Source organism: Strongylocentrotus purpuratus, unplaced genomic scaffold (assembly GCF_000002235.5).
Source record: "Strongylocentrotus purpuratus isolate Spur 01 unplaced genomic scaffold, Spur_5.0 spur5_contig_821, whole genome shotgun sequence".
NCBI lineage: Eukaryota > Metazoa > Echinodermata > Echinoidea > Camarodonta > Strongylocentrotidae > Strongylocentrotus > Strongylocentrotus purpuratus.
Window position 1 is genome coordinate 780,145 of NW_022145526.1, and position 25,170 is coordinate 805,314.

Consider the following 25,170-nt stretch of genomic DNA (forward strand, 5'->3'; position numbering starts at 1 on the left):
CCGTATTCTACTTATTCTGTTCGACCAACGCAGGCTCCAATGTCACATTTAACAACAGGAAAACATAGACTTGAGACGAACTTCCTTTGTTAAACCAAATTTTGGAAAAAAGCTTACATTTTATTAGAATATGGGTTCAAATAATTTTGTATGAAAGCGAGTTTCCGAAAAAAGAAAATTAAAGAATCTTTAAATATGTACCTCCTGAGGTTTCCTGTCGTATCGGTTGTATCCTCGTCCCATTCCGTAGCTTCTGGTTCCACCGGCACCACGCATACCACCGGCGCCACCACGACCTCTGGTACCGCCACGGATTGGTGAGCGTTGCATCATACCGCCACCTCTACCGCCCATTCCCATCCTAGAAAACAAAACAAAATGTCAAATGAGTTTTGATACAAGTGGATAGCATTACACACTGCCTCTATCTAGTGTGCCCCCGACTCATGCTCCAGCAGCTTAATGCATTAAAGGTTTTAGGGAGTAGGGTTTCAAATGCACCATCTAAACAGCCACCCTAACCGTTGGTACCATCTCAGACCGGTGAACCCATCTCACTTTACCCTTTGCATTAGTTTGGCATGGAGGGATTAGACCTCCCTGCAAGGTCACTGGCAGGTGGTTATCTCATCAAATCAGCTCTCAATTAACATAACAAAAAGGGGATCATGGGGGATCAATGGGTACCGCTTAGGCATTGGTGGCTGTATAGAGGGCACTAGTAGCTATAAGTAGTGCAGTGGAACTTTAAGAAACCATAATATTAAACCATAATATTAAACCAGATTAAATGTGTAAAAACTTGCATTACACAGAGCCCATATTAGACACAGCCATCCCATCAAAGAAAGCAGAATTTGGTAACCTACACTGTACGTTGCAGCCTGCCTACAAGAACCAATACAGCCCCGGTCAGGTGTTGGTTGTTAATACCAAATTTAACTTTGTAATTAACCTTTTTACTGAAAGTGAGGACCTTAAATGCCATAGTGACGATACTGTAACTTACATTGGTGGCATTCCAGTTGGATTACTGTAGCCTGGGTAGTAGGAGGGGCTTGATTGCTGCTGCTGCTGCTGCTCGTAACCATAGAGACCCTGCTGGACGTAGCCCCGCCCTGCTCCACGTGTGTACCGGACGTAGTTGCCCTTGTCTACAGGCTTGGCTAGAACGACCTCAATCTTAGCACCATCGAGTAAGGCATCTGTATAATAAGGGGAGATGGGAAAGTTGGAGTTCAATCCGAGTGGAGTTATTCTATTTCAAGGAGAGTCTGAGTAGAGTTAAAGTAAACATTGATGCCATTTTAATTACAATTTGAGTAATATTTTAGTTGCATCCATGAAAATAAAGCTTGCCATGAATTTGATGAGCTTAATTTAAAGGTGACTGAATCATAATGCAATTTACAAATCAGCTTTTATATGACTGCTTTTCAAAAAAACACAGGGGAAAGGGAATTTTGAAAAGGAAAAGGTATAATGTTGAAAGCTTAAAATTAGCTCCACAAAATAACAAATTACCCCTTTTAAAGCTGCTAACATATATTTAATGTTGCAATAATAAAATTTACAAGTTTAAATCCCATCTGCACTAGTTTGGTTAGGAGGGGTGAGACCTCGCTGAAAGGTCACTGGACAGGTGGTTATTTCATTAACTCACCTCTCAATTAACATATTAGAAAAAGATGATCATGGGGGACCAATGGTCCTCGATTAGACATTGTTTGTTATATAGAGGGCACAAGTAGCTATAAGTAAGACAGTGTGGGTTTAAGTGAGATTTTGCCATCAATTTTTGGCGAATTTGGGGCTCCCAACACTTTAGATGGGCTTTTAAAACGATCATTGCAGTTTAACCTGTTAACTTCTGAGATCTCTAATTCCCATAGGCTTAATACAGGGGCCACTCAGTTTCAGTAGGCAAGGGGTTAAGAGAGTTTCTTACCGTCCATTGCATTCATGGCATTGAGGGCGTCCTCTCTGGTGAAGAAATGAATGAAGGCAAAGTCTCTGAGCTTCTTAACCCTCTCCACACTGCCTTCCTTGAACGCGTTGAACTCTTTGGCAATGGTCTCCTCTGTGGTGTGCAGCATAAGGTTCCTCACATATAAGATCTTGACCTGCATAAGGAAATGAAAATAAGAAAAATATGCATAAGAAATAATATGCATAGTGAAAATAAACACTTGAGAATTTCATAGATCTACAGTGTACATATATCTTAAATTTTGAGTATGATTAATGCAAATTCTTCCCTGCTGCATTTTAAACTTGTCAAGCTTTTTGCCAATGGTATTTTCTGTTGTGTGCAGCATAAGGTTTCTCACAAATAACATTTTGACCTGTATAAGGAAATACAAATTGGACAAAATGCAAAGAGTTTTGGTGGTATTTTGTTGTGTCTAATTTTTCATTTAAAATGAAAGTGTGCAAAGGAATACACACAAATGCAATGAAATTTATTTTATTGGATTGGTGTAAGAAACAGGCTATAACAAATAAAAGAATTATTGACCAACTCTGGATTTTGCACCTTCATGTCACAATTTTTGACCCAACCCGATGGAATGACTCATATCTTAATTTGGCCCTATCACCATTAACATGTGAGAAAGTGGAGTGTATCAGCAAAATAAAAATTTAGCCCTATCATAATTTGGGTCTACATGTATATAATTTTCAAGATTCACATGAATCCGTCATTAACAGCCTGCATGTGTAATTTCAAATAGGGAGAGGAAAAGAGGCGTGTGCATAATAATCAAGTTACACGTTTAACCCTATAATAGAGCCTATAGGCCTAGTCTGTATGGCTTTAATTTGTAATGAACAACCTTCATGTGTAATTTCAAATAGGGAGAGAGGAAAAGAGGCGTGCCCAGTCTCAGCAGTTACACATGTAGCCATGCATATCATAATTAGGACCATTATAATTTTCAAGCTTCACATAAATATGCCATGCAAGATTTCAAATATGGAAAGAGAAAAAGAGGTGTGTTCAGTATATACTGTAATACTCCACCACTACCAGTACACTGTTACGCCCAATCTTTCCATCATGTATAATACGAGTAGTAAAACACACAGCGTCCAGAGTTCAACTACATACATTGATTCATACCTATCATATTACAGAAGAAGACAAACCAAATATATACCTTGGTTTACTCAAGATACAACACTCTGATAAATATAGGTCAAAGGACAAAGCTAGCCTCTCATCAAGCCACCATCAAATCAAATCAGTGCCTGGTAAATACACTCGTGGTTCAACTACTATTCCTTCAAAATAATAATTGATCTATAGATGTACAGTATCAATACTCCAACACTGAGCCCAAGCAGACTGTTACAAATCTGCCTATAGGCAACTCAAGGGAAACAGAAAAGCTGGCTATCTCTGTAGACCTGTGGCCTTTCTAGACAGGTTCTAAAACACACATTTAACTCTAGAGGGAGACAAAAAACTTGGCTACTAGAGACAGGTGACCACTAAAACAGGTTATATATTTGATTCCTTATTGCTTTTTAAGATGTTAAGAATACAATTAATAATTCCTCTGCGACAAATTGTGTTTAGCATAACCCGTTTATTGCATCCATAAATTTGAACTGAAATGCAAAGCCTTGTAACAAGGCTACACCAAGAGTCCCCACTATTGAATCAATGTTAATCATTAACCGGAATGTAAATAAAGAAGCTCCAGTCTGTTCGTCTAAATTTATGCCATATCTGCATAAATTTTAGCCCTCGTACCTGGCTAAAAAATTACAGTATCTGATCTGCTGCTTCCTGAAGGCTTATTCAAATACATGTACATTATCAGACAGCGATAAAAAAGAACCAAAATGAAATGATAGCGCAAGCGATGGGTGAAATTGTCAGATTGTAACAATCGGCTTTTTCGATACAGAGGACAAATCAGAGTTTGATAGGGTAAAGGCCAGGGAAGGCCAAAATGCTATCGGACGAAATCTTCAAGTCCTTAAGATGCGAGTGCTAATTGTTTATCGGCAATAAAAAACTGACCTTAGTTGATAGGGCAATGAACAATTTAATTAATATAATACAGTCATGTAGGTTTTGGAGTCACATACTGTACTTGTAGATATTACATATAAGTTTACATAGAGAACTAGCAGAGAATATATTTCACTCATGCCTTGAACCTGTTAATTCCTTGCACTAGTTTCATTTTCAAAGCCGGGCTCCATGTAAATGACCAAGGCCTTGTTCACAATTGATGCTATAATCCAGCCCCCGTCCCCAAGAATATTAATATGACACTGTAAATAAAATGAATGAATGAAGTGGGCTAAACATTTCAGTATTTTATTAATTTGAAGTTAGTGATTAGGAATAAGGCCATGCTGCTAAATTAGACATTTTCCATTCATTTATTGTACTTAAATTATATTTTTCGCCAGGGTAGGTTGTATTTCAGCCAGTTTTAGGAGGTCATGTGTGAACAAGCTATCAGATTATCACCTTATTTCAAGAACAAACCATTGAAATATACAAGTCATGTATATTTGCATTGATATCTCAGCTCGATGTACATTGTACTTCTTGAGTTTAAAGGAAACTGTTTGCTTTCCTTTTTAGCTCTGAAAGTCATTTTCATGTTTTTTTCATTTTAAACAAATCTTCAACGCAGAGCCTGTGACTCATAACACAATTCATGAACTTTACAAAGAGAATCAAATATGAGCATTTCACACATTACACTAAAAGATATTGGCAAAAGTTGGCCCTTTTCACAGATGAGATCCTGTACAGAAGCAAGTTGTTTTGGGTTGATATTCGAAATGAGGTTTACGTTTTGAATAGTGTGCCTGCTTGGCAACTGTTAATCTACCATATATGTACCGGTAGTGTATACAAATATGTTTGGTAGACCACATGGCCCCTTCGGGATTAACAGAATGAGTAGAAGGAGGAGGCAGAGAAGACAAATGAGAATGAGGAAAAGGAAAAGGAGAGGAGAAGGAGAATGAGGAGGAGGAGAAAGAGAAGGGGAAGGAGGAAGAGAAAGAGGGGAGAAGGAGAAGAAGGAGAAAGAGAAGAATGAGAAAGAGAAGGAGGAGAAAAAGAATGAAAAAGAGAAGGGTACAGAGGAAGAGGAGGGGGAGAAGGAGGAGAAGGAGGAGAAGGAGGAGAAGGAGAAAAAGTAAGAGAATGAGAAGCGGTAGAGGAGAAGGAGAAGAAAGAGAAAAAGGAGGGGAAAGAAGAAGAGGAGAAGGAAGAGTAGAAGGAGAAGAGGAGGAGAAGAAGAGGGAGGAGAAGAAGGAGAAGAAGGAGGAGAAGAAGGAGGAGAAGAAGAAGGAGAAGAAGAAGAACACTGGTGTGTTTTTAAAGTAGAAACTAATAATGATACAGTGCAACCTTCACGAGTACATGCAGATGTACAGTCATCCTAGAGTGTTTATGGTCCTAGTTCACTTCTCTGCTAACCTCTACCTTTAACTCTTGTAAATACATGTATCTTATAACAAAAGGTCTCAGATGTTTGATTTGGTGGAGGCAAATTACTTCTATTCAGATCAAGAGATAGGTTTACAACTGCTCCATCCATCATAAAACCACTCATGTGTGGAAAAATAGGAACACATCATCTCTCACACTACTTCTGATACTGATAGTCAATCTAACTTTTAATAGTAAAAGTGCCCTAATACATGTACATACACAATGTAAAACATGTAGGTTATTATTATCATTATCATCATAATCATTATCATTACACTTTAAAATAAAAGGTTTCAGATATTCTGGAAGTGAAATGAACTCTGATCTTTAGGGGTGTTTTATGAAATTATACATGCAAGTCTACCATGGAAGAATTATATGTACCAGTACATGTACTACAACATCCACCTTCATTCTGCCAAATAATATACTGTGCTCAAAGTCCATTTTAAAATACTACACATTATACATGTACATGAACTTGCATATTTTGGTGTATAATTACAGTCCATACCGTCCCTATTTTCACGAAGTGACGGTAGTGAGCAAAATCGTCACACAAATTGTATGCGATTTTCATTCACTACCGTCACTTCGTGAAAATAGGGACGGTACATGTACATACTACATGTAGCTCAAATTGTAAAATTCATGTGTGCCCATAGAAATGATGAAAGTGCTATTTATAGGCCCACCATTATATGCACAGTCATCAAGAAAACCTGCAAACAATAAGGCTTTAAAAATAAGAATTGATTGATGGCAAGGTAAACAATGGATTCAACCACTTTTAAAAAAATGGATTCGCTCTCAAAAAATATTGCCAATTAAAGCCTTGGCCGGCCTCATAAATATATATCTACAGTGTGGCAAAGATTGGATTGCATTTATAATCGCTTATTGCTGTTGAAGATTTTAAAGATTACGTTGAGTAGCTGTCATTGCTTGTACCATCGAGACAGAAACTATCTGACATTTTCTTGTCAAGATTAAATGCAGATCACAGGTAAATAGCCGCATATAATTTAATTGAAGATTGAATGTGCATGGTTAATGGTTGCAGTAGGGAAAAAATTAATATTTATTTTTCGGGGGCTACATTTCAAGCTTTCCTGCCTGAAAATAACATTCTAAAATTTGTTTTGCATTGAACTCTATGTAAATTTATGGGGGCTCTTTTTTGTTTTCCGGGGGCTCTTTTGGGCATTTTGGGGGCTATTTCGCCCCGAGCCCCCATGTACAGATTGCCAAGAGATTAAACCCTGATCTTGCTCACAGCAGATACATGTATGTACTGTTTATGTACCGGTAGTTTGATAAATGTCCTTAGCTATAAATTGGCAATTTTTAAACTTTTAAATTAAATTGTATGTATATGATGTACAGGTAGTTTATATATGTTCATGTACTTCTCTTTAGTTTCAATTTCAAAATTAAAAATGATATAATTTTTTTTTTAAATAGCAGAATTTAATTGCCAATTTGAACAAAATATTATCAATTTGAATTGGATTGACATGCAAAGTAATCCCTTACAAAAATGTTATCCTCAAAGATTTAAGACCATCAATTTGAATCTAATTTATCTGCAATTAATCCCACCCCAAAAATGTACCCTCCAAGAATTATCATGGTAGTAAAATGCAGCCACGTGCGATTGAAATTTTTACTTGTCCACGTTGGCATATTATTTACACCGTGGTACTGGGTACGCCTTTTCCCTTCTATGTAAATTTACACAGCTCTGCGGACTGACCCTTACCCTCACACAGAGTCTCTCGAAGGAAGGCAAATATATCAAACAAATATACATGTATATCTTCAGAGACCGCTCTACTGTGTGTTACAGTAAGCCATGGAAGTGGATAGAGTGTAAAGATATATACTGTACATGTATATTGTAGTAAGCTGTGTATCATACTCATGCATAAAGATAGAGGTCGTTTTTCACACAGAGAAAAATATATTTCTTGGCTATTTTCACACAATTCTTATGGTATTTCCTAGAAAACTACGATACATATAGTTCCTCATATATATATATATATATTACGTAAATTAATATGTGACCAAAACAAATTGCCATGTATTCTTGTAAATTTGGATGAATAAAAAGAATTGAATTAAATTGAATTGAAAACTAGACTACTTTTCTTCTAAACAGCCTATTTTTAGGCTTCGGATTTATAACAGAAGATATATTTGGAGTTGAAAATAGTATTAAAGAGAAAGAGGCCACCTAGGTGACCTTTCTAAACAGGTTCTTCATCACTGTACCTGTTTCTTCAGGGAGGCAAAATACTGCTGTATTAAAAACTGCCAATATTATATATTATATTCATGGAATATTACCAAAAAAAAACATTTGCGCAAGACCTTTAGGCTACATGTGTAGATTTAATGTACATGTATGATCTTCTAAAGGTTTTCTTGTGTGGGCAAGAAAACATAATTTGGTGTTTGTAAGGACAACTTTGCAGTTTGCTAGCATATTTCATAGAATTATCAACATTGATATAAAAATGTCCCAAATAAACCCCCTCAAACCTGCTACCCAGCACTTTGAAAGAAGGTTATTTATCACTGTTCATGTCACAATTGCAAGCTTTATTGTCACATCACAGTATAAAGTATACACATGTACATCAACAGATACTCAATCCCCAAGGCTTGGGGATCACATGGCAATGTTTAGACCCTGTTAAATCAGGCATGGATGAGTTGCACTCTCCAATCACTCAATTACCCTCATTGACAGTTACATGGAATTTATTGAGGCCAATAGGATTAGGCTAATCTCTTACAATTATCCCCCTGAGGGTGTTGTCTGGGGGGGACATTGATACCCCCTCTTTATCTCTGCTACATAATTGGGGTTGAAAGTGAGAAAGTGATAGGGGGGGGGGGGGGGGGGGTGTGTCGGTGACATGTCCTGAATAAGGTCACTGCCCACAATATGAAATGTTTACTGGTCTCTCTCTCTCTCTCTCTCTCTCCTCCTTCGCTCCCTCACTTTTCAATTTCATGTTGTTGGCCACACAAGAAAACCTTTAGAAGATCATGAATTAAATCTAGCTATAGGTCTTGCACAAATGTATTTTTGTAATATATATTCCATGAATATAAATGTTGGCAGAACTTTGTAAATACAGCCATACAGTACCAGTGGCCGCATCTCTTTTATTTTGCCTCCAAACTCAAAATTAAGCTTTCTTATCTCAAACTTTTTAAAATGTTTTTTCTCCTTTCAAATGCAGTTCCAAATATTATGCTTAGATCTATCATGCAGTTTACTACATGTACATCAGGGAATAATTTTCCTCAAATTTTTTGATTAGCAATTTCAGCCGATGGATAAATATTTCAAATGAAATTCTGTACATTTCTATGGAAGAAAACTGCTACACAAAAGATATTTTGTATAGCAGTCATGCAAAAATGCATAGCTAATTGCGATGCGATACCAGGAAAATTATTCCCTGTACATGTACATGTAGACTAATAACTCCATGGATCTATGCATGTAATGCTTTCAATATATTCCCATGCACATTTTCAAGACTAATCTAAAATTGGTTCGAAAGACAAAAGGGTAGTAATCTGTTGTGTCTTATCTGGTGGTGAGGTTTTTCATTAACTATTTGAGATGGCCATCTGTTTATTCAAAGATTATAACTACATAATGCGCACTGACTTCTGGAGTTTAATGGCTGTGTACTCAAAATATTAAGGAGGAGACCCACTTTAATGTACACACACATATACTTTATAATTAAAATGCTAAGAAATTGGGTTCCAATCTCAAATTGAAAAGACCAGACATTATTGATGCAAGTACGTCTCATACAAAAGACATTATACATTATACAAAAGACTACAGATAAAACCATGCCCTTACAAATAGTGTAAGACTTCAATATACATACATGTACATGTATGTAGTTTACTATTCAAAGAAGCTCTCTTGTAATTTTCACAAGATAGTAGTACTGTACTGTACATGATGTACATGTATATCATTTATGTTATTATGTTTTGTGTATGAAGAGGTCCATGTTCTATTATTTCATTTCTGTTTTCTTTTGCTGGACAAGTGAGACAATTGGTGCAAATTTTTGTGATTTATACAAATTCAAGTAAAGTTTAAAATCAAATATGACCACTCTGTTTGTGCTTTTGGAGGAATAAAGCAAACATTGTTTACCCTAATCATGTCAATGAGAGAGTCAGGGAGACCTGCAGCTAAATCAAGTTTAAGAATTAAGATCAAAGAAGACCATGCATGTCTTTGAACAGCAAACAATAGTGCTTCTACATGGGATTATAAAATATAACAATAGCTTTTATTAAACAGAGACCTGTAATTAAATCAATTTTAAGATCAAAGAAGAACACACATGTCTCTGAAGTGCAAACACTAGTGCCTCTACATGGGATTATAAAATATAACAATAGCTATAACAGAGACCTGTAATCAAATCAAGTTTAAGATCAAAGAAAACATGTACCATGTCAGCAAACACTATTGATTCAATGTGTGGTTGTAAAACATAAATGGCTTTATCAAAATGGAGATCAGCAATTAAATCAAGTTTTAAGATCAAAGAAGACCACACATGTCTTTGAACAGCAAACACTGGTGCTTCTACATGGGATTATAAAACATAACAATAGCTCAATATTATAACAGAGACCTGCAATTAAATCAAGTTTAAGATCAAAGAAAACTACCTTATTCATCAACAATGACTCATTATTAATGGAACCCTACCATGACAATGTTAAGTTAAACTATTTTTTTAAAAAGGTGACTCATGTCTCTAAAGGGATACATGAAACACTATTTATCTGAGAAAAGCCAAGTTTAGAAATCAAAGAAGACTATTCAAAGAAGACTATATTTCCTTTGGATGAAAGCAACCACCATTAACACAATTTAATCTTATTTAATATAAAAGAGGCCTGAAATTAAAGTTAAGTTAACAATCAAAGAAGACTCGTGTCTTTTATGCTTATTATATAATAGAGAGAGACCTTTTTGTTTTATGCAATCATGTTTTAAATCAATGGTGCCCATGTCTTTATACAGTTTATAGGAATGTAGCAAACACTATTGGAGAATAGAATACCCTATTTATTATATAACAAGCAGAGATGTGCAGTTCAGTTTAAGTTTACAACCAAAGGAGACAAATCATGTCTGTAGGGATGTAGCAAACATTATTTATTCTGAAACATAACAAGAGATTAATGATAGAGACCAGCAATTCAATCAAGTTTAAAATAAAAGACCACCCTCATAGGGATATACAGGGTGTAGAAAAGAATATTTATACTAAAACAAAAGCACATTATCATGGAACCCTGCAAATGGCAATTAAGTTAATTTTAGAACCAAAGAAGACTAGGGATTTAGCAAACATTATTTATTCTGAAACATAATAAGAGATTAATGATAGAGACCAGCCATTCAATCAAGTTTAGAATAAAAGATGCACATGTCTTTGTAGGGATATAGAAAAGAATATTTATTCTAAAAACACAACAATAGCCCCTTATAATGGAACCCTGTAAATGGCAATTAAGTCAAGTATAAAACCAAAGGAGACCACTCATGTCTCTGCCCATCAGAAAAAGCACACACTATTTATCCCAAAACATAACACAGCAACCCCAAACCATTCTGAGATTTTTTTTACGATGGGCTCTTCCATAGAAGCTTGGCTTTTTACAACCACCCTACTTATAAACATGAGGTCACTGATTGAGTAAAGACTTGACCAAATCTGCATACATCTCTTTACCAATACTCTATCCATCCATTCATTCTCTATTTGTCTGGCAAGATGGAGTTCAATAAAGGGGCGTGTTTACTCTTGGTCAATTTTTAGCCTGAGTTCAAGCCAAAGGGGGATTCTTCTAATATGCTCATGATGAGGTTCGAAAGGAAAAATACAGGCAATTTTTTTGCCTGCTAGAATTAATGTACAATTGTAGAACCAGCTCCTTAATACCCAATGCGTACTATCAACAGATCTACATCTGTTTTCAATGAACAAAGAAAATGATAAATCATCTTTGATTTCAAATCAATGTATATTGGAATTATAATTTGTATTTTATATTAAGTAGAGCCTTTATTTTTGTTATATAGGTTACTTTCTGTGGTTAATTTTTTTCAAAGCCCTATATGTTGATATATGTAGGTACAAAAAAGAATCATAACAAGATCTCATTTTGATAGAGACAAGCAAAAAACAACAAACATATTAATTTCATTTTATCGGGAAAATCGTACCGTTATATTTACTTATAAAAATCCTACGAAATATGATAAAATCGCACTGGTTGGCAGTAGGTAAGAGAAGTAATTTGGAGCCCCCCCCCCCCCCCAAGTATCATAGCCATAAAATACCAAGAGAGAGAGAGGGGGAGGGGGGAGGGGAGTATCAACACTTTTATGAATCTATAGCGAAAAGCAAACACAATCACATCCTTTTCATTGAACCCATGATATCTCACTCAGTCTGGAACCCAGGCTATCATTTGTCATGTGTGCATGATGATGAGCGATCATAAGAGTGGGTGTAATCGTGTGTTTGTGTGAGTGAGCTAGGTAAAGCGCCACATGCTCACAGTTCAGGTTTTATGCCCTGCTTCAGAATCTAACTGAATAGATGGGTGAATGACTCAGTACTTTTAGCAACCCCTCTTTGACTGATTTTACAACTTGACTTAGATTTTTTTTTTTTTTTGCCTCCCATTTTTATGAATGAAAATCTATTTGCAAGGAGCATTATAAGCAATGTATTAGTTTGAGGTAAGAGGCTACATATACACCTGTACATGTACATGCTCACAATTCTATACAGGTATGTCACACTTTAGACTGGTTCTTGAATAGGGATGACTGACTGACTGACAGACTGAATGACTCAGTACATTTATAAGCCCATTTTTTAAGTAAACAATTGATTTTTTTTCTTCCCCATTTCATCAATGAAAATCTATTTTAAGCATTTCGTCATTCACCAACATTGCCGAGTTGCTGAGTGAATAAGCAACAACTTTGAGGAAGGGTTTTTGATGAGGATAAATTGGTAAATTTTCATCTTCACACCCTGGAGGAAAATTAAATATAAAATGGGTCATAGTGTAAATTAAGCTATTTACATGTAAATAGAAGAATAATAAAATGTAAGTATTGGAGCCAAAGGAATATGTGTCGGAATAAAATGCACTAAATTCCTTTCACGTCATGCAGTCTAAATATGACTGCTTCCCAATGCACATGCTCTATTACCGTTACGGCCTTGATTCTGAAACATTCATTGTTGCCGACCTCATATTTGGGTGCAGAGAAATAGAGCATGAAATTTGCCTATTGAACTTAACATGAACTACCGGTATAGATTACACCAGACTTCTGTACTACTACATGTACATGTATGTGCATGGACGAGATTAACTAAACAAAAAAGACGCACATCTGAATATTTTGACTACACAAGCTATCATGTACAGTATGTCAGTACATGTTTGAGAGAGAGAGAGAGAGAGAGAGAGAGAGGGGGGGGTTGAGTGAAATGAAAATTGATAAACATTTCATCCTTGTTTTTTTTTTAAATGTTTAACAGTTACAGATTATGACCCCCCCCCCCCACACACACACACAAAAATACACATGGAGGGGGGATATTAAAGCAAAAAGCATTTGTACATGGAGTACCTTGTGTTAATCACTTCCGAATGGTCAACTTGGGAACTATGCGGACTGGAAATATGACTTGGAGCTAGACGAGAGTATTATAAATTGTGGAGGTTGTGGCAACTGATTTCTCTTTTCAATATATGGTTCATTGTTGATAGATTTATATCCTTAGAACTTTATTGAATCAATTTTAGTCAATTAAATCTGGCATCTCCCTTCACCTGTTTTTCTGTCACATTTAATGATTTATTCAAATTGATTTCCATGCTTTTTACAATTATCATTTTTTGGTTTTTTTGTTGGGGGGAGGGGGTGTTCTTTTAGGTGGAGTACAAGTGTTTGTTTGTTATTTGTTTGGTCATGATTCTCTTGTGCATGCACAATCATAATTATGTTTATAGGCCTGTTTTGTTACATGTTATACTTTTTAAAATAATGAAGTATTTAGAACATAACGTTCTAAATGCGAAGATATCAAGTCTACGTACCTATCAAAAATATATGATCTAAAGTTTATCCACATTTTGTATTCAGTACTGTAGAAGTCGATCATTATACATGAAAGCTAATTTTTAAAATCCAACCGTATGGGTAACAGTGTATTTATTATATTGCCAACAACTTATAAATACATTTAAAAACATGATAACTATTGATGGTAGGTATGCTAATTTTTGCAATCTGTAAAAGCCACCATTTTAGTTTTTGGCATTTTTGTTAAAGAGATAGAAAGAGGGAGAGGGGAGAGGAGAGGGGGAGGGGTGTCTAGCTTAATTTACATTTATGTTATCTGTTGATGTTGCTAACAAGTACTTGTAAGTTTTCAAGTTTACAGTAGGTCAACTTCAATCTTCAAACAATGCACGATGTACTGTACTAGCCTTATATAACAGTTACAAAATGGTCTCCATTGTTGCTAAATAAAGCAGTTGATTGCACCGAGTGTTACCCCACCAAACACACCCACACACACACTTTTTGTTCCAAGACCGACATGAGATGAAAGCCAAAACCCGGCGGCACGAAAAGCCACAGGTAAATACCACAAAGTCAACTTGGTCAATCTTATTCTGAAATGGCCTGGATTAGGCTTAAAAAGTTAGGCAACAGAAAACCGTTAAGAATAGGGGCAATATTTGCTCGGTGGGGTCGAAACCTTGGCATAAACAAACACAAGCGCCGGGGATAATGGCGCGAGAACACACGAGGCTACGATGGAACTAGCCGACTCATCGAACGAGGCGACGTACGGCGTATCTGCCGCCCCAGCCCCACGACGCTGCGATTCGGATGGCCACGCTTGCAAGCGCAGCGCTAGCATGAACGCGAGGCAGTGAATTTAGGGCCCCGAATTAGTTGTGGGCGTCGCTTACACCTTGTTTCTTTTAATACATTTTGACCTTAAATCTTCTTGATTTTATGGGGATCAGACCACACTAAATTATAAACACATGCCTCTCTTAAAAAAAAAAAAAAAAACATGTCAAACTTACATAGCCTAATGTACAAACGACACGCGACAGTGACTCATGAATTTAATAAAGTTAGAACTGACAATATTCCTAAATTAATTTTAGATTAGAATAACTAATTAGGCCCAGCCCTAGTAGGACGTAGGACTTACTACTAGGAGATCTAGATCTAGGCTACAATGTGTAGAATCTCGATGTAGGCTAGACTAGACTCTAGATCTAGATCTAGATCTAGACTTTAAAAAAATCACCATTTCATTTCTCAATCCTCATTATGCTCATGACCATCACCACGTTTTTTTTCCCCCCATCAGGCATCAGAAACAAAACACTGTTCTACACATGCGATTGAATAAGTACAAATGAGCTAAATATTATAAGACTAAGAGCTATAGTACTAGATCTAGGCCTAGACTCTAGAGAATAGTAGGTCTAGAGTTAAGTTATAAAAATAAACTTTAACATAAACTTGTAACATCCATCCAAGACTCAAGAGCAGTGAGTTTGAAAATTGTTTCACATGCAAGTTCCCTGATAACCGATTTATTAAATTGCCGCCACATCGCTGGTTAAACTGGCAGTGGATAACAAACCAAACTTGGGATCAATTTTTAAAATGTGTTAGACTTGGTCTTGCCTCTTGGAGGACCCCCAAACCCAGGCATGATGGTGTAAGTTTTAACTGTTAGATCTAGGCCTAACAGAAATTTCGGAAGCGAGTGGATATTTGATTAAAATGAAAATGAATAATTCTATCCTGCTATCTTCTGAAGAAAGTAACTTACCCCTCTCATCACATCTTCATCCACATCTTGCTCCGGTTCGGCCCAGTCAACCATAATCTGATGACCCCAAAGCTGGATACGACCTGGGATGAGCTTGCGTCTCGCCATGGCAGCCGCCCGGTGATTCTCGTATTCAACGAAGGCAAATCCACGATTTTTGGCCTTGTCGTTGATGGATGGGTAGACGATCACGTCGACGACTTGCTCTGTCACTTTGGCCATCTCGGCAAGGATTTCTTCTTGCTTCTTGTTCTTTGGGATGCCGCCAACGAAGAGCCGGCAATTATCGACGGATGGGCAAACTCCCAGATATCGCCCCTTTCTGATCTCATAATTATTGAGCTGTTTCACAGCTTTCTTTCCGTCTTCCCGGGTGGTGTACATCACAAAAGCATAGCCACGATTGCTGCCGCTAAAGTCCATCATCAAACGTAATTCGTAGATTTTCCCAATTTTCATGAAGACGGGAACAAGCTCATCTTCGAATAAATCTCGAGGGATCTTCCCGACGAAGACCTCGCAACCTCGGCTTGGCTGCGCGCCTTCCCAGCCCGGGGGAGGTCCCCCATATTTCCGCTGCCCATTCTCCTGAACGATGTGGTAGCCGGTACGCTCCATCAAAGTCAGGAGAGCGGCCTCGTTTCGAGCACCAGAAATTCCCTCGGGGTCTGACTTGGTTGGTGATCCTTCCATCTTATTCTAATCTTCTGCAGCTACTAAAATCACAATTAGAATGGTTAAAGTTGATTGTGATTTAAAATGATCGTCCAGCCGGGCTGATTATGGCTGAAATTGTGATGATCTGCGGGCCGGGTTGATCCCCAATCAATTATAAGCGCCGATAATATATCCCGCGGTGATATTTGTCTTATCTACTCAGAGCATGCGCAGAAACTCTGTCGCCTGCTGCATAATTATTCACGATTTGCATGCACGCGAGAGATTGAGAAAAGCAAACATTGGCACCCTATTTTCAGGTCAAAAGAGGATAAGGTTTACAATCAGATTCGTCATTTTATTCCAAGGTATATGTAAGTTTGACGATTCGACCATGTATGGGAGTGTAATCAAATTATTCAATTAGCACATTTCTTTTTACATCTACTTGTTCTTACTCAGGGGCTCTCGTTTCGTTTTTCTTTCTTGGTGGCTTCCCCTTTTCATCTTCTTCTTCTTCTTCTTCTTCTTCTTCTTCTTCTTCTTCTTCTTCTTCTTCTTCTTCTTGTTCTAAGTTCTTCTTCTTCTTCTTCTTGTTCTAAGTTCTTCTTCTTCTTCTTCTTCTTCTTCTTCTTCTTCTTCTTCTTCTTCTTCTTCTTCTTCTTCTTCTTCTTCTTCTTCTTCTTCTTCTTCTTTCTTCTGTTTCTTCGCGATTACCCGATTAGGACTACATTTTCATGGCAGATTCCTTAAAATTCTTCAAATGGCTTCCACCCGCCCAACCCCTTCATTTGGACTTTTCATTATGGGCACATAATATGTTCTTATATAGTTCTTCTTTTCCTGTTTTCTTTCTCCCTTTTTCTTCATTTTTCAAGATAATCAAATGCCATTATTCTTAATATTATTGTGGCTTAAGACTCGTAATATTAATTTCATTCATATTATTGAGGTCATGCCTAATATAGCTAAGCAACGCACCGCATTATACGCAAGAATTCGGAAATGCCACGTGGGTTTTATTTCAAGTGGACACGCCCCCTAACTCGAGACGTTTACACAAACTTTACTTTCTGAACCGACTGGGCTCCTTTTTTCCCCTTTCTTTCTTCTTTAACATTTAAATCAGAGTTTAGAACGAAGATCGAGATAAAGGGAAAAGGAGATATGTTTATATTTACCTAAAAAGGCCCGACGCCTTCATTTTGTATAGGCAAGTATACAACATAAAAAAGCCAATATAATATATTTTGGTAATATGTGTCGTGCATGTCACAGGGTATTGCAGTTTATATTGACGACAAAGTTGTATTTTTATTTCCCATTTGGTCTGATACAATTTCCAGGGTTATTAACTCAATACAATCAATATACTTAAATCGTATATGTGATTTATGAACTTCGGGACAATAGCTTGTATACTTGCCCTTATTTTGAGCAAAATAATTATTCACAACCAACAATGGCCTTTACCCGTTAATAAACAATTTCTTTACATCATACATTAGCGTCTGGGCCATATGAATAGCGGTCCTTATGAATAGCGACATTGACCCACCGCGATGAGACGCATATGCCCCCCCCCCCATCCCCTTCCCAACTATACGCCGCTGTTGATAGTATACAGTTTTGCACCTTTGACTGGTTTTATGGTATTGTCAATTAACATGTCCATATACTAAATATGGCCCAGACGCTAATGTATGATGTAAAGAAATTGTTTATTAACGGGTCAATGTCGCTATTCATAAGGACCGCTATTCATAAGGTCCGCTATTCATAAGGTCCACTATTCATAAGGACCGCTATTCATAAGGTCCGCTTTTCATAATTGGAGAAAAGGGTCATTATTCATAAGGGTCATTATTCAGAAGGACCGCTATTCATAATCAAAGAAGAGGGTCGGTATTCATAATAGGAGAAGAGGGTCGCTATTCATAATACGACGTGAGGGTCGCTATTCATAAGGGTCCCTATTCATAATATTACAAAAGGGTCGGTATTCATAACACAGAAAGAGGGTCGCTATTCATAATACGAAATGAGGGTCGCTATTCATAATACGAAATGAGGGTCGCTATTCATAATGGAAAATGAGGGTCGCTATTCATAAGGGTCATTATTCATAATCAATGAAAAGGGTCGCTATTCATAATAGGAGAAGAGGGTCGCTATTCATAATACGACATGAGGGTCGCTATTCATAATAGGAGAAGAGGGTCGCTATTCATAATAGGAGTAGGGGGTCGCTATTCATAATACGACCTGAGGGTCGCTATTCATAATAGGAGAAGAGGGTCGCTATTCATAATAGGAGAAGAGGGTCGCTATTCATAATAAGAAATGAGGGTCGCTATTCATAATAGGAGAAGAGGGTCGCTATTCATAATAGGAGAAGAGGGTCGCTATTCATAATACGACATGAGGGTCGCTATTCATAATAGGAGAAGAGGGTCGCTATTCATAATAAGAAATGAGGGTCGTTATTCATAATAGGAGAAGAGGGTCGCTATTAATAAAAGAGTAGAGGGTTGCTATTCATAATACAAAATGAGGGTCGCTATTCATAATACGAAATTAGGGTCGCTATTAATAATAGGAGAAGAGGGTCCCTATTCATAATAGGAGTAGGGGATCGCTATTCATAATGGGAAAGGTCTCTATTCATAATACGACATGAGGGTCGCTATTCATAATACCGAAAAAGTCAAAATGACATAAGCAATAAACTAAATGTTAATAAGAAAGCGACATACTGGATAGAGGACACCCCATGGCTACAGTATAGGCCGGGGGGGGGGTAGGCCACATGGTCCCACACATTTGAAGAAAATATTTATTGAAAACTCACATTTCTGAAGAAAGAAAGGCATGCCTAAATAATAAACGTGTCCCATCATTTCGGTCACCAGCCCCCCCCCCCCCCCCCCCCCATTGGAAAATTCTTGATCCGCGCCGGGGCGTACTTATGGGTGGGGGGGGGGGGGAGGGGGCTTGGTAGGTAGATACTAGGCTTATGGTCAGGTCCAATCCCGCTCAATAGTTTGTAGGTCCATAAGTCCTAATACAAATTACTTTCTACAAAAAAATTATTGTCGTATAAACAATTACTAGTTTCTTAAATAGCAAGCTAAAATGGATAATGGGCCTGCTTGGCGTACTTAATATCTCAGTGGCGTAGCCTGGATAAGATCAGTCGGGGGCAGGATGGTGGGGCAAGATTTCCAACAAGGAGGACAATTTACGATAGGACTACATGTGTGTTATGTTTTACTTTTATTTTTCCTTACCACATGAGCTCTATATAATTATCAAAGATAACACATATATAACAAATATAACTACTTTAAAAAGAGACAACTATTCAGGGTTATATGACGCCCCCCCCCCCCTACAGGACCAGGAACGTAGCCACGGGGGGGGCAACTATTAAGAATAGCGATCCTATACTTCTATTATGAATAGCGAACCTCATTTCTTTTTATGAATATCGACCTTCATTTCGTATTATGAATAGCGACCCTCTTCTCCTATTATGAATAGCGAACCTCATTTCGTATTATGAATAGCGACCCCTTACTCCTATTAGGAATAGCGACCCTCTTCTCCTATTATGAATAGCGACCCTCTCCTCCTATAATGAATAGCGACCCTCATTTCTTATCATGAATAGCGACCCTCATTTTGTATTATGAATAGCGACCCTCTTCTCCTAATTATGAATAGCGACCCTCTTCTCCTATTATGAATAGCGACCCTCTTCTCCTATTATGAACAGCGAACCTCATTTCGTATTATGAATAGCGACCCTCTTCTCCTATTATGAATAGCGAACCTTATTTTGTATTCTGAATAGCGACCCCTTACTCCTATTATGAATAGCGACCCTCTTCTCCTATTATGAATAGCGACCCTCTTCTCCTATTATGAATAGCGACCCTCTTCTCCTATTATGAATAGCGACCCTCTTCTCCTATTATGAATAGCGACCCTCTTCTCCTATTATGAATAGCGACCCTCTTCTCCTATTATGAATAGCGACCCTCATTTCGTATTATGAATAGCGACCCTCTTCTCCTATTATGAATAGCGACCCTCATTTCTTATTATGGATAGCGACCCTCATTTTGATTATGAATAGCGACCCTCTTCTCCTATTATGAATAGCGACCCTCTTCTCCTATTATGAATAGCGACCCTCATTTCTTATTATGAATAGCGACCCTCATTTCGTATTATGAATAGCGACCCTGTTCCCGTGTTATGAATAGCGACCCTTATAAGTAATGAACCTTATTTCGTATTATGAATAGCGACCCTCTCGTCGTATTATGAATAGTGACCCTGATTTATATTATGAATAGCGGTCCTTATGATTAATGACCCTTAATATGAATTATGAATAGCGACCCTCATCTCACGTTATGAATAGCGGTCCTTATGATTAACGAACCTTATTTCTTTATGAATAGCGACCCTCTTTTGCCATTATGAATAGCGGACCAGGAAGTACGGGAATTTACACGTTATGAATAACGGTCCTTATGAATAGCGGACCTTATGAATAGCGGTCCTTATGAATAGCGAATAGACCCCATCGCGGTAACTGTCTTTACAGATTATAGTCCGCGCCGCGTAACAGAACACTACTATTTTACAGAATAGATCTTACTCCGCTAATTGGTGTTTTGTATACGGTCCTTCATACTATAGCGTGCAATCCAAACTTTAATCTGCGATTGTTCATGAGAAAAGGGCCGATATAGAGATTAAAAGAGGGTCCACTTCACCCCTCGGTAGAGATTAGGAATCTCTTCCCAAACAGTGGTTTCACAGATTGATGATTAACCAAAAGTTTACCAAACATGTCTTCTTATCTTCATTTGAGTGGAATTTGTCCTGCTGCGATTATTTTGTTGTTTGTCTCTGCGAAGATATTGCTGCTGCTTTCTATTAGTATAGTCAAAGTTTGATATAGCCGCGTGTTTTTACTATGCAAGCATGTATTTTATGTGTCTATAAGTAGGCCTATACGTTATACAGAATGTAATTATAGATGACTCAATTCCCAAACAGGTAGCTTAGGAGAGATAAAAACGGATTAATTTGTAAATGAATGGATTATCTTGTAAAGTGGATTAGTCACGCGCAGTGAAGTGAGACGAAGTAGTTATACACGTATTCACAATGATACACGACAACAAAATAAAACAACCAAAATTCATCATCAATTCCTTGATGAGAGTAACCGCTGAGGGGTATTGTCGTCGGGGGGGGGGGGGGCTGGGCTGACCGGTCTTACGCTGTCTGTAGAGGTGTCGTGGTCGAGTGGTTTGAGCATTTTGACTAGGAATGCAAAGATCGTGGGTTCGATCCCGGGGTTCGATCCCGACACGTGACTATATACACGAAAATGTCTTGCAAGAATCGCTGTTTTCACGAAGTGACGGTAGTGAAAAAAAATTGCATTCACTTTGCGTGACGATTTTCCTCACTACCGTCACTTCGTGAAAACAAGGATGTAACTTTGTCTCAGATTCTGGAACACAATCCTGGATTTAACTCATGCTGCAATGATAATTATAAACCTTTAGGTCAGTCAGAAAACCCCCATGACTTTTACAAGCCGATCGCCCGTCTGATTATCAAGACATTTATGGTTGGAAATCGAAATTTAAAAAATTCGTTTTCCTACCAGTTTGTATTACACTATAGTATTAGGGAAAATGAGTATGGTAAAAACCGGTCACTCAAAGATGTTTTACTTTTTTTTTTACGGCACTATAATCACAAGTTAGTCATAATCATTTTTGAAGCTCATTTTTGTTAGGGCTTAATCATTTTTCATTAATTATCACAGACACTGATAACACGTAGGGCCATGCATCTCAGATTTGTTAAACGATGCCTTTTTAGTCTAAAGTAGCCCTATACATTTGTCATTCCATACCTATTTAGACGAGAAACGTGGACCTGATAGTAATGATGAAAGCCTTTTAGTAATTGCCATAATGCCCTTTTGCACTAAAACTGTGAATATGTAGGATTTTGCTGTTTGAAGTAGTAAATTTATACACTTCTTGTGCATACAGGAATGACATATTTCACTGAGGTATTCCTCTATGTATTACCTTTCAACTGGGCAAGACAAAAATTGGGGAAAAAAATCACCCAAACTTAGTTTTGGCGCACTTTGGTTCCTCCCTGGCCCACTGTGCGTCGGTCCTCTGGTTGCTTACTAACAAGCATTTATAATGCTTTCTTTAAAGCAGTCAGGTAAAATAGCAACCACTACCTCTACGCATAAGGGCCGCTATTCATAATACGAGAAGAGGGTCGCTATTCATGATTCATATTCGTATTATGAAAAGCGACCCATTCCACGTTATGAATAGCGACCCTCTTCACGTATAGTGAACAGCAACCCTCTTCTCGAATTATGAATATGAACACTTATGAATAGCGACCCCTATTTTGTATTATGAACAGCGATCCTCTTCTCATAATTATTAATAGCGACCCTCATTTCGTACTATGAATAGCGGTCCTTATGAATAATGACCATTTCCTCAATTCATCATTAGCGGTCCTTACGAATCGCGGTCCTTACGAATAGTGGTTCTTATGAATAGCGGTCCGATATGAACAGCGAGCGGACCACATTTGAAAATTATAAGAGGTGAAGGGGCACTTATCAGAGGTGGAAAGGGGCATTTATTTTATTGTACCTGAAAAGGGGCACTTGACCTGAAATGAATAGGGGCACTTGTGAGAATGGAAAAGGGCAAACAGATTTTGATAGGGGCATTCATCAGAAGGGGAAGGGGCACTTATCAGAGGTGGTAATATTTTGAGGCACTTATAAGAATGTGGAACAGACACCTATTAGCAATAAGAAGGGCCAGTTATCTGAAGTAAAAGGGGGGAACATTCCTATGTATAAAGGGGCACTAAGGGTTACTTAAACGAGTGAGGGGCACTGTGCCCTCTACACCCCCAGCTTCGCCACCTGTGCTCTTATTCTCTCCCTCTCTCCGAGTCTCTCTATTATGAATGGATTAGTTAGTCCTATTTCGCTCCTGACGAAGGACATCAGTTTCTACAGAACATATTGTGAACGATATTTCAATTCAATATCCGCTGGAGACATTGAAAATGCCGAATGTGTTCGATCCAACAAATTCCGAAGACGTCGATGAACTTTTGTTTGACACGCCCGTCACTTCCTCCTCATATTAAATAGACCCATTTCACAAAGCTTTGATCATAATACATGTAGCGTACTAAGACATTGTTCTCTCACGACCGTGCGAGGGCGGCGTCTTTGAAATTTGAACGCGCGTCAACATTGTCGGCGCGTGCCGAGGATTTCTCGGTATTCAACCGCTTTCATGTTAGCGACAAAACCGTGGGAATTTTTACAAGCTGTGACTGAAGCTTTGCATGTTTTTGTCAAGTTAGATGGCTATTTACACGAATTGAAGGACAGCGACATAATATTTATCGTTTGTTTGGATTCAAGCGATTGCGAAGGAAACATGTTTTGCCATCATGAATGAATTCAGGTCTAGCTGGGATCGACACGATACACTGAACGATAGCAAGAATTATTATAAATCATAATCGGGAGAATTCTTTGTATTTGATCTTTTAAAAAAGGATTAATAACAATAAATGGTAATTTATACTGCGCCATACACTGCGCTTACAATGTAAAACATGAAATATTTCTTTTGTCATCATGGCACCATAATCATCATCAGCACCATCATGCATCATCATCATCAGCAACCAAAACCATCATCATTATCGCCAACACCATCAGCAATACCATCAGCACTCATCATCACATTATCATCATTCATAATCAATAGTCATGCCATCACCATCATTACTATCAACAATGTTCATAACCCCATCATCCACAATCATCATTATCATTATCACCATCAACATCCTCCTCCTAATCAGCCATTACCATCACCACCACTATCCCAACTATTATTCACCATTACCATCAACATCATCTTCATCATCACCATCATGATTATCATTATCCCCCTCCTCATTGTCATTGACCATTACTGACTTTATCATCGTCATTATTACTATCATATCCACCATCATCATCTTCAGCATCACCATCAACATCCTCCTCATCATCATTACCATAACTACCACCATCTTTATAGTTTATTATCACCATCATGATAATCATTATCCTCAAAATGACCATCATGATTATCATTATCCTCAAAATGACCATCATCATCATCCTCCTCATCATCATTACCATAACTACCACTATCTTTATAGTTTATTATCCCCATCATGATTATCATTATCCTCAAAATGACCATCATCATCATCCTCCTCATCATCATTACCATAACTACCACTATCTTTATAGTTTATTATCCCCATCATGATTATCATTATCCTCAAAATGACCATCATCATCATCCTCCTCATTATCATTCACCAGTATTGACTCTATCAGCACCACCATAATCCTCATCACAATCATCCTCATCGCTATTGTCATCATCAATCATTACCATCGCCACCACTATCGCAACTACTATTTACCACTACCATCATCATAACATTTTCATCATTCATCATCTTCATGATCAAATTAATATGCCAATACCATCATCATCCTCAATCATCATCATCACTCTAAACATCCTCCTCATCACATCATCACCATCACCACCACTATCACAACCATTATTCACCATTATCATCATCAACATCATCTTTAGTACCCCCATCATGAATATCATTATCCTCATCGTCATTCACCATTATTGACTCTATCATCACCATCACCCTCATCATCATCAACATCATTTCGAGCATCATCATTATCATTATGACCATAAAAATCACCACTGACCTTTACTATCTTAAATTCAGCGTGAACAAAATTCAATTGTCACAATTTCATTTCATGAAAATACGGCCATTTATTTGACAAAATACAAGTAAAAGGAATGGGTTTTTCGGTTGCTGCCATCAAATTCATGAACAAGATTCTTGATTTGTAAAGATATAACGAATATGGTA

At 37.6% G+C, this 25,170-nt stretch overlaps 1 protein-coding gene across 6 annotated transcripts in view; it reads right to left on the bottom strand.

The window, feature by feature from the left end:
- LOC115918511 (APOBEC1 complementation factor-like) overlaps positions 1 to 16,276 on the bottom strand; it is a 29,395-nt gene extending 13,119 nt beyond the window's left edge. For all 6 annotated transcript variants that reach the window (XR_004063439.1, XM_030981287.1, XM_030981281.1 and 3 more), the window contains exons 1-4: positions 15,442 to 16,276; positions 1,949 to 2,123; positions 1,010 to 1,205; positions 202 to 361 (exon numbers count right to left, since the gene is read on the bottom strand). Coding sequence is in view for 5 of the 6 variants with exons in the window: in XM_030981287.1 (XP_030837147.1) it covers positions 202 to 361; positions 1,010 to 1,205; positions 1,949 to 2,123; positions 15,442 to 16,134 (1,224 nt within the window). In the remaining variant the exon portion in view is untranslated. The remainder of the gene's footprint in view (positions 1 to 201; positions 362 to 1,009; positions 1,206 to 1,948; positions 2,124 to 15,441) is intronic.
- Positions 16,277 to 25,170: the final 8,894 nt, after the last annotated feature.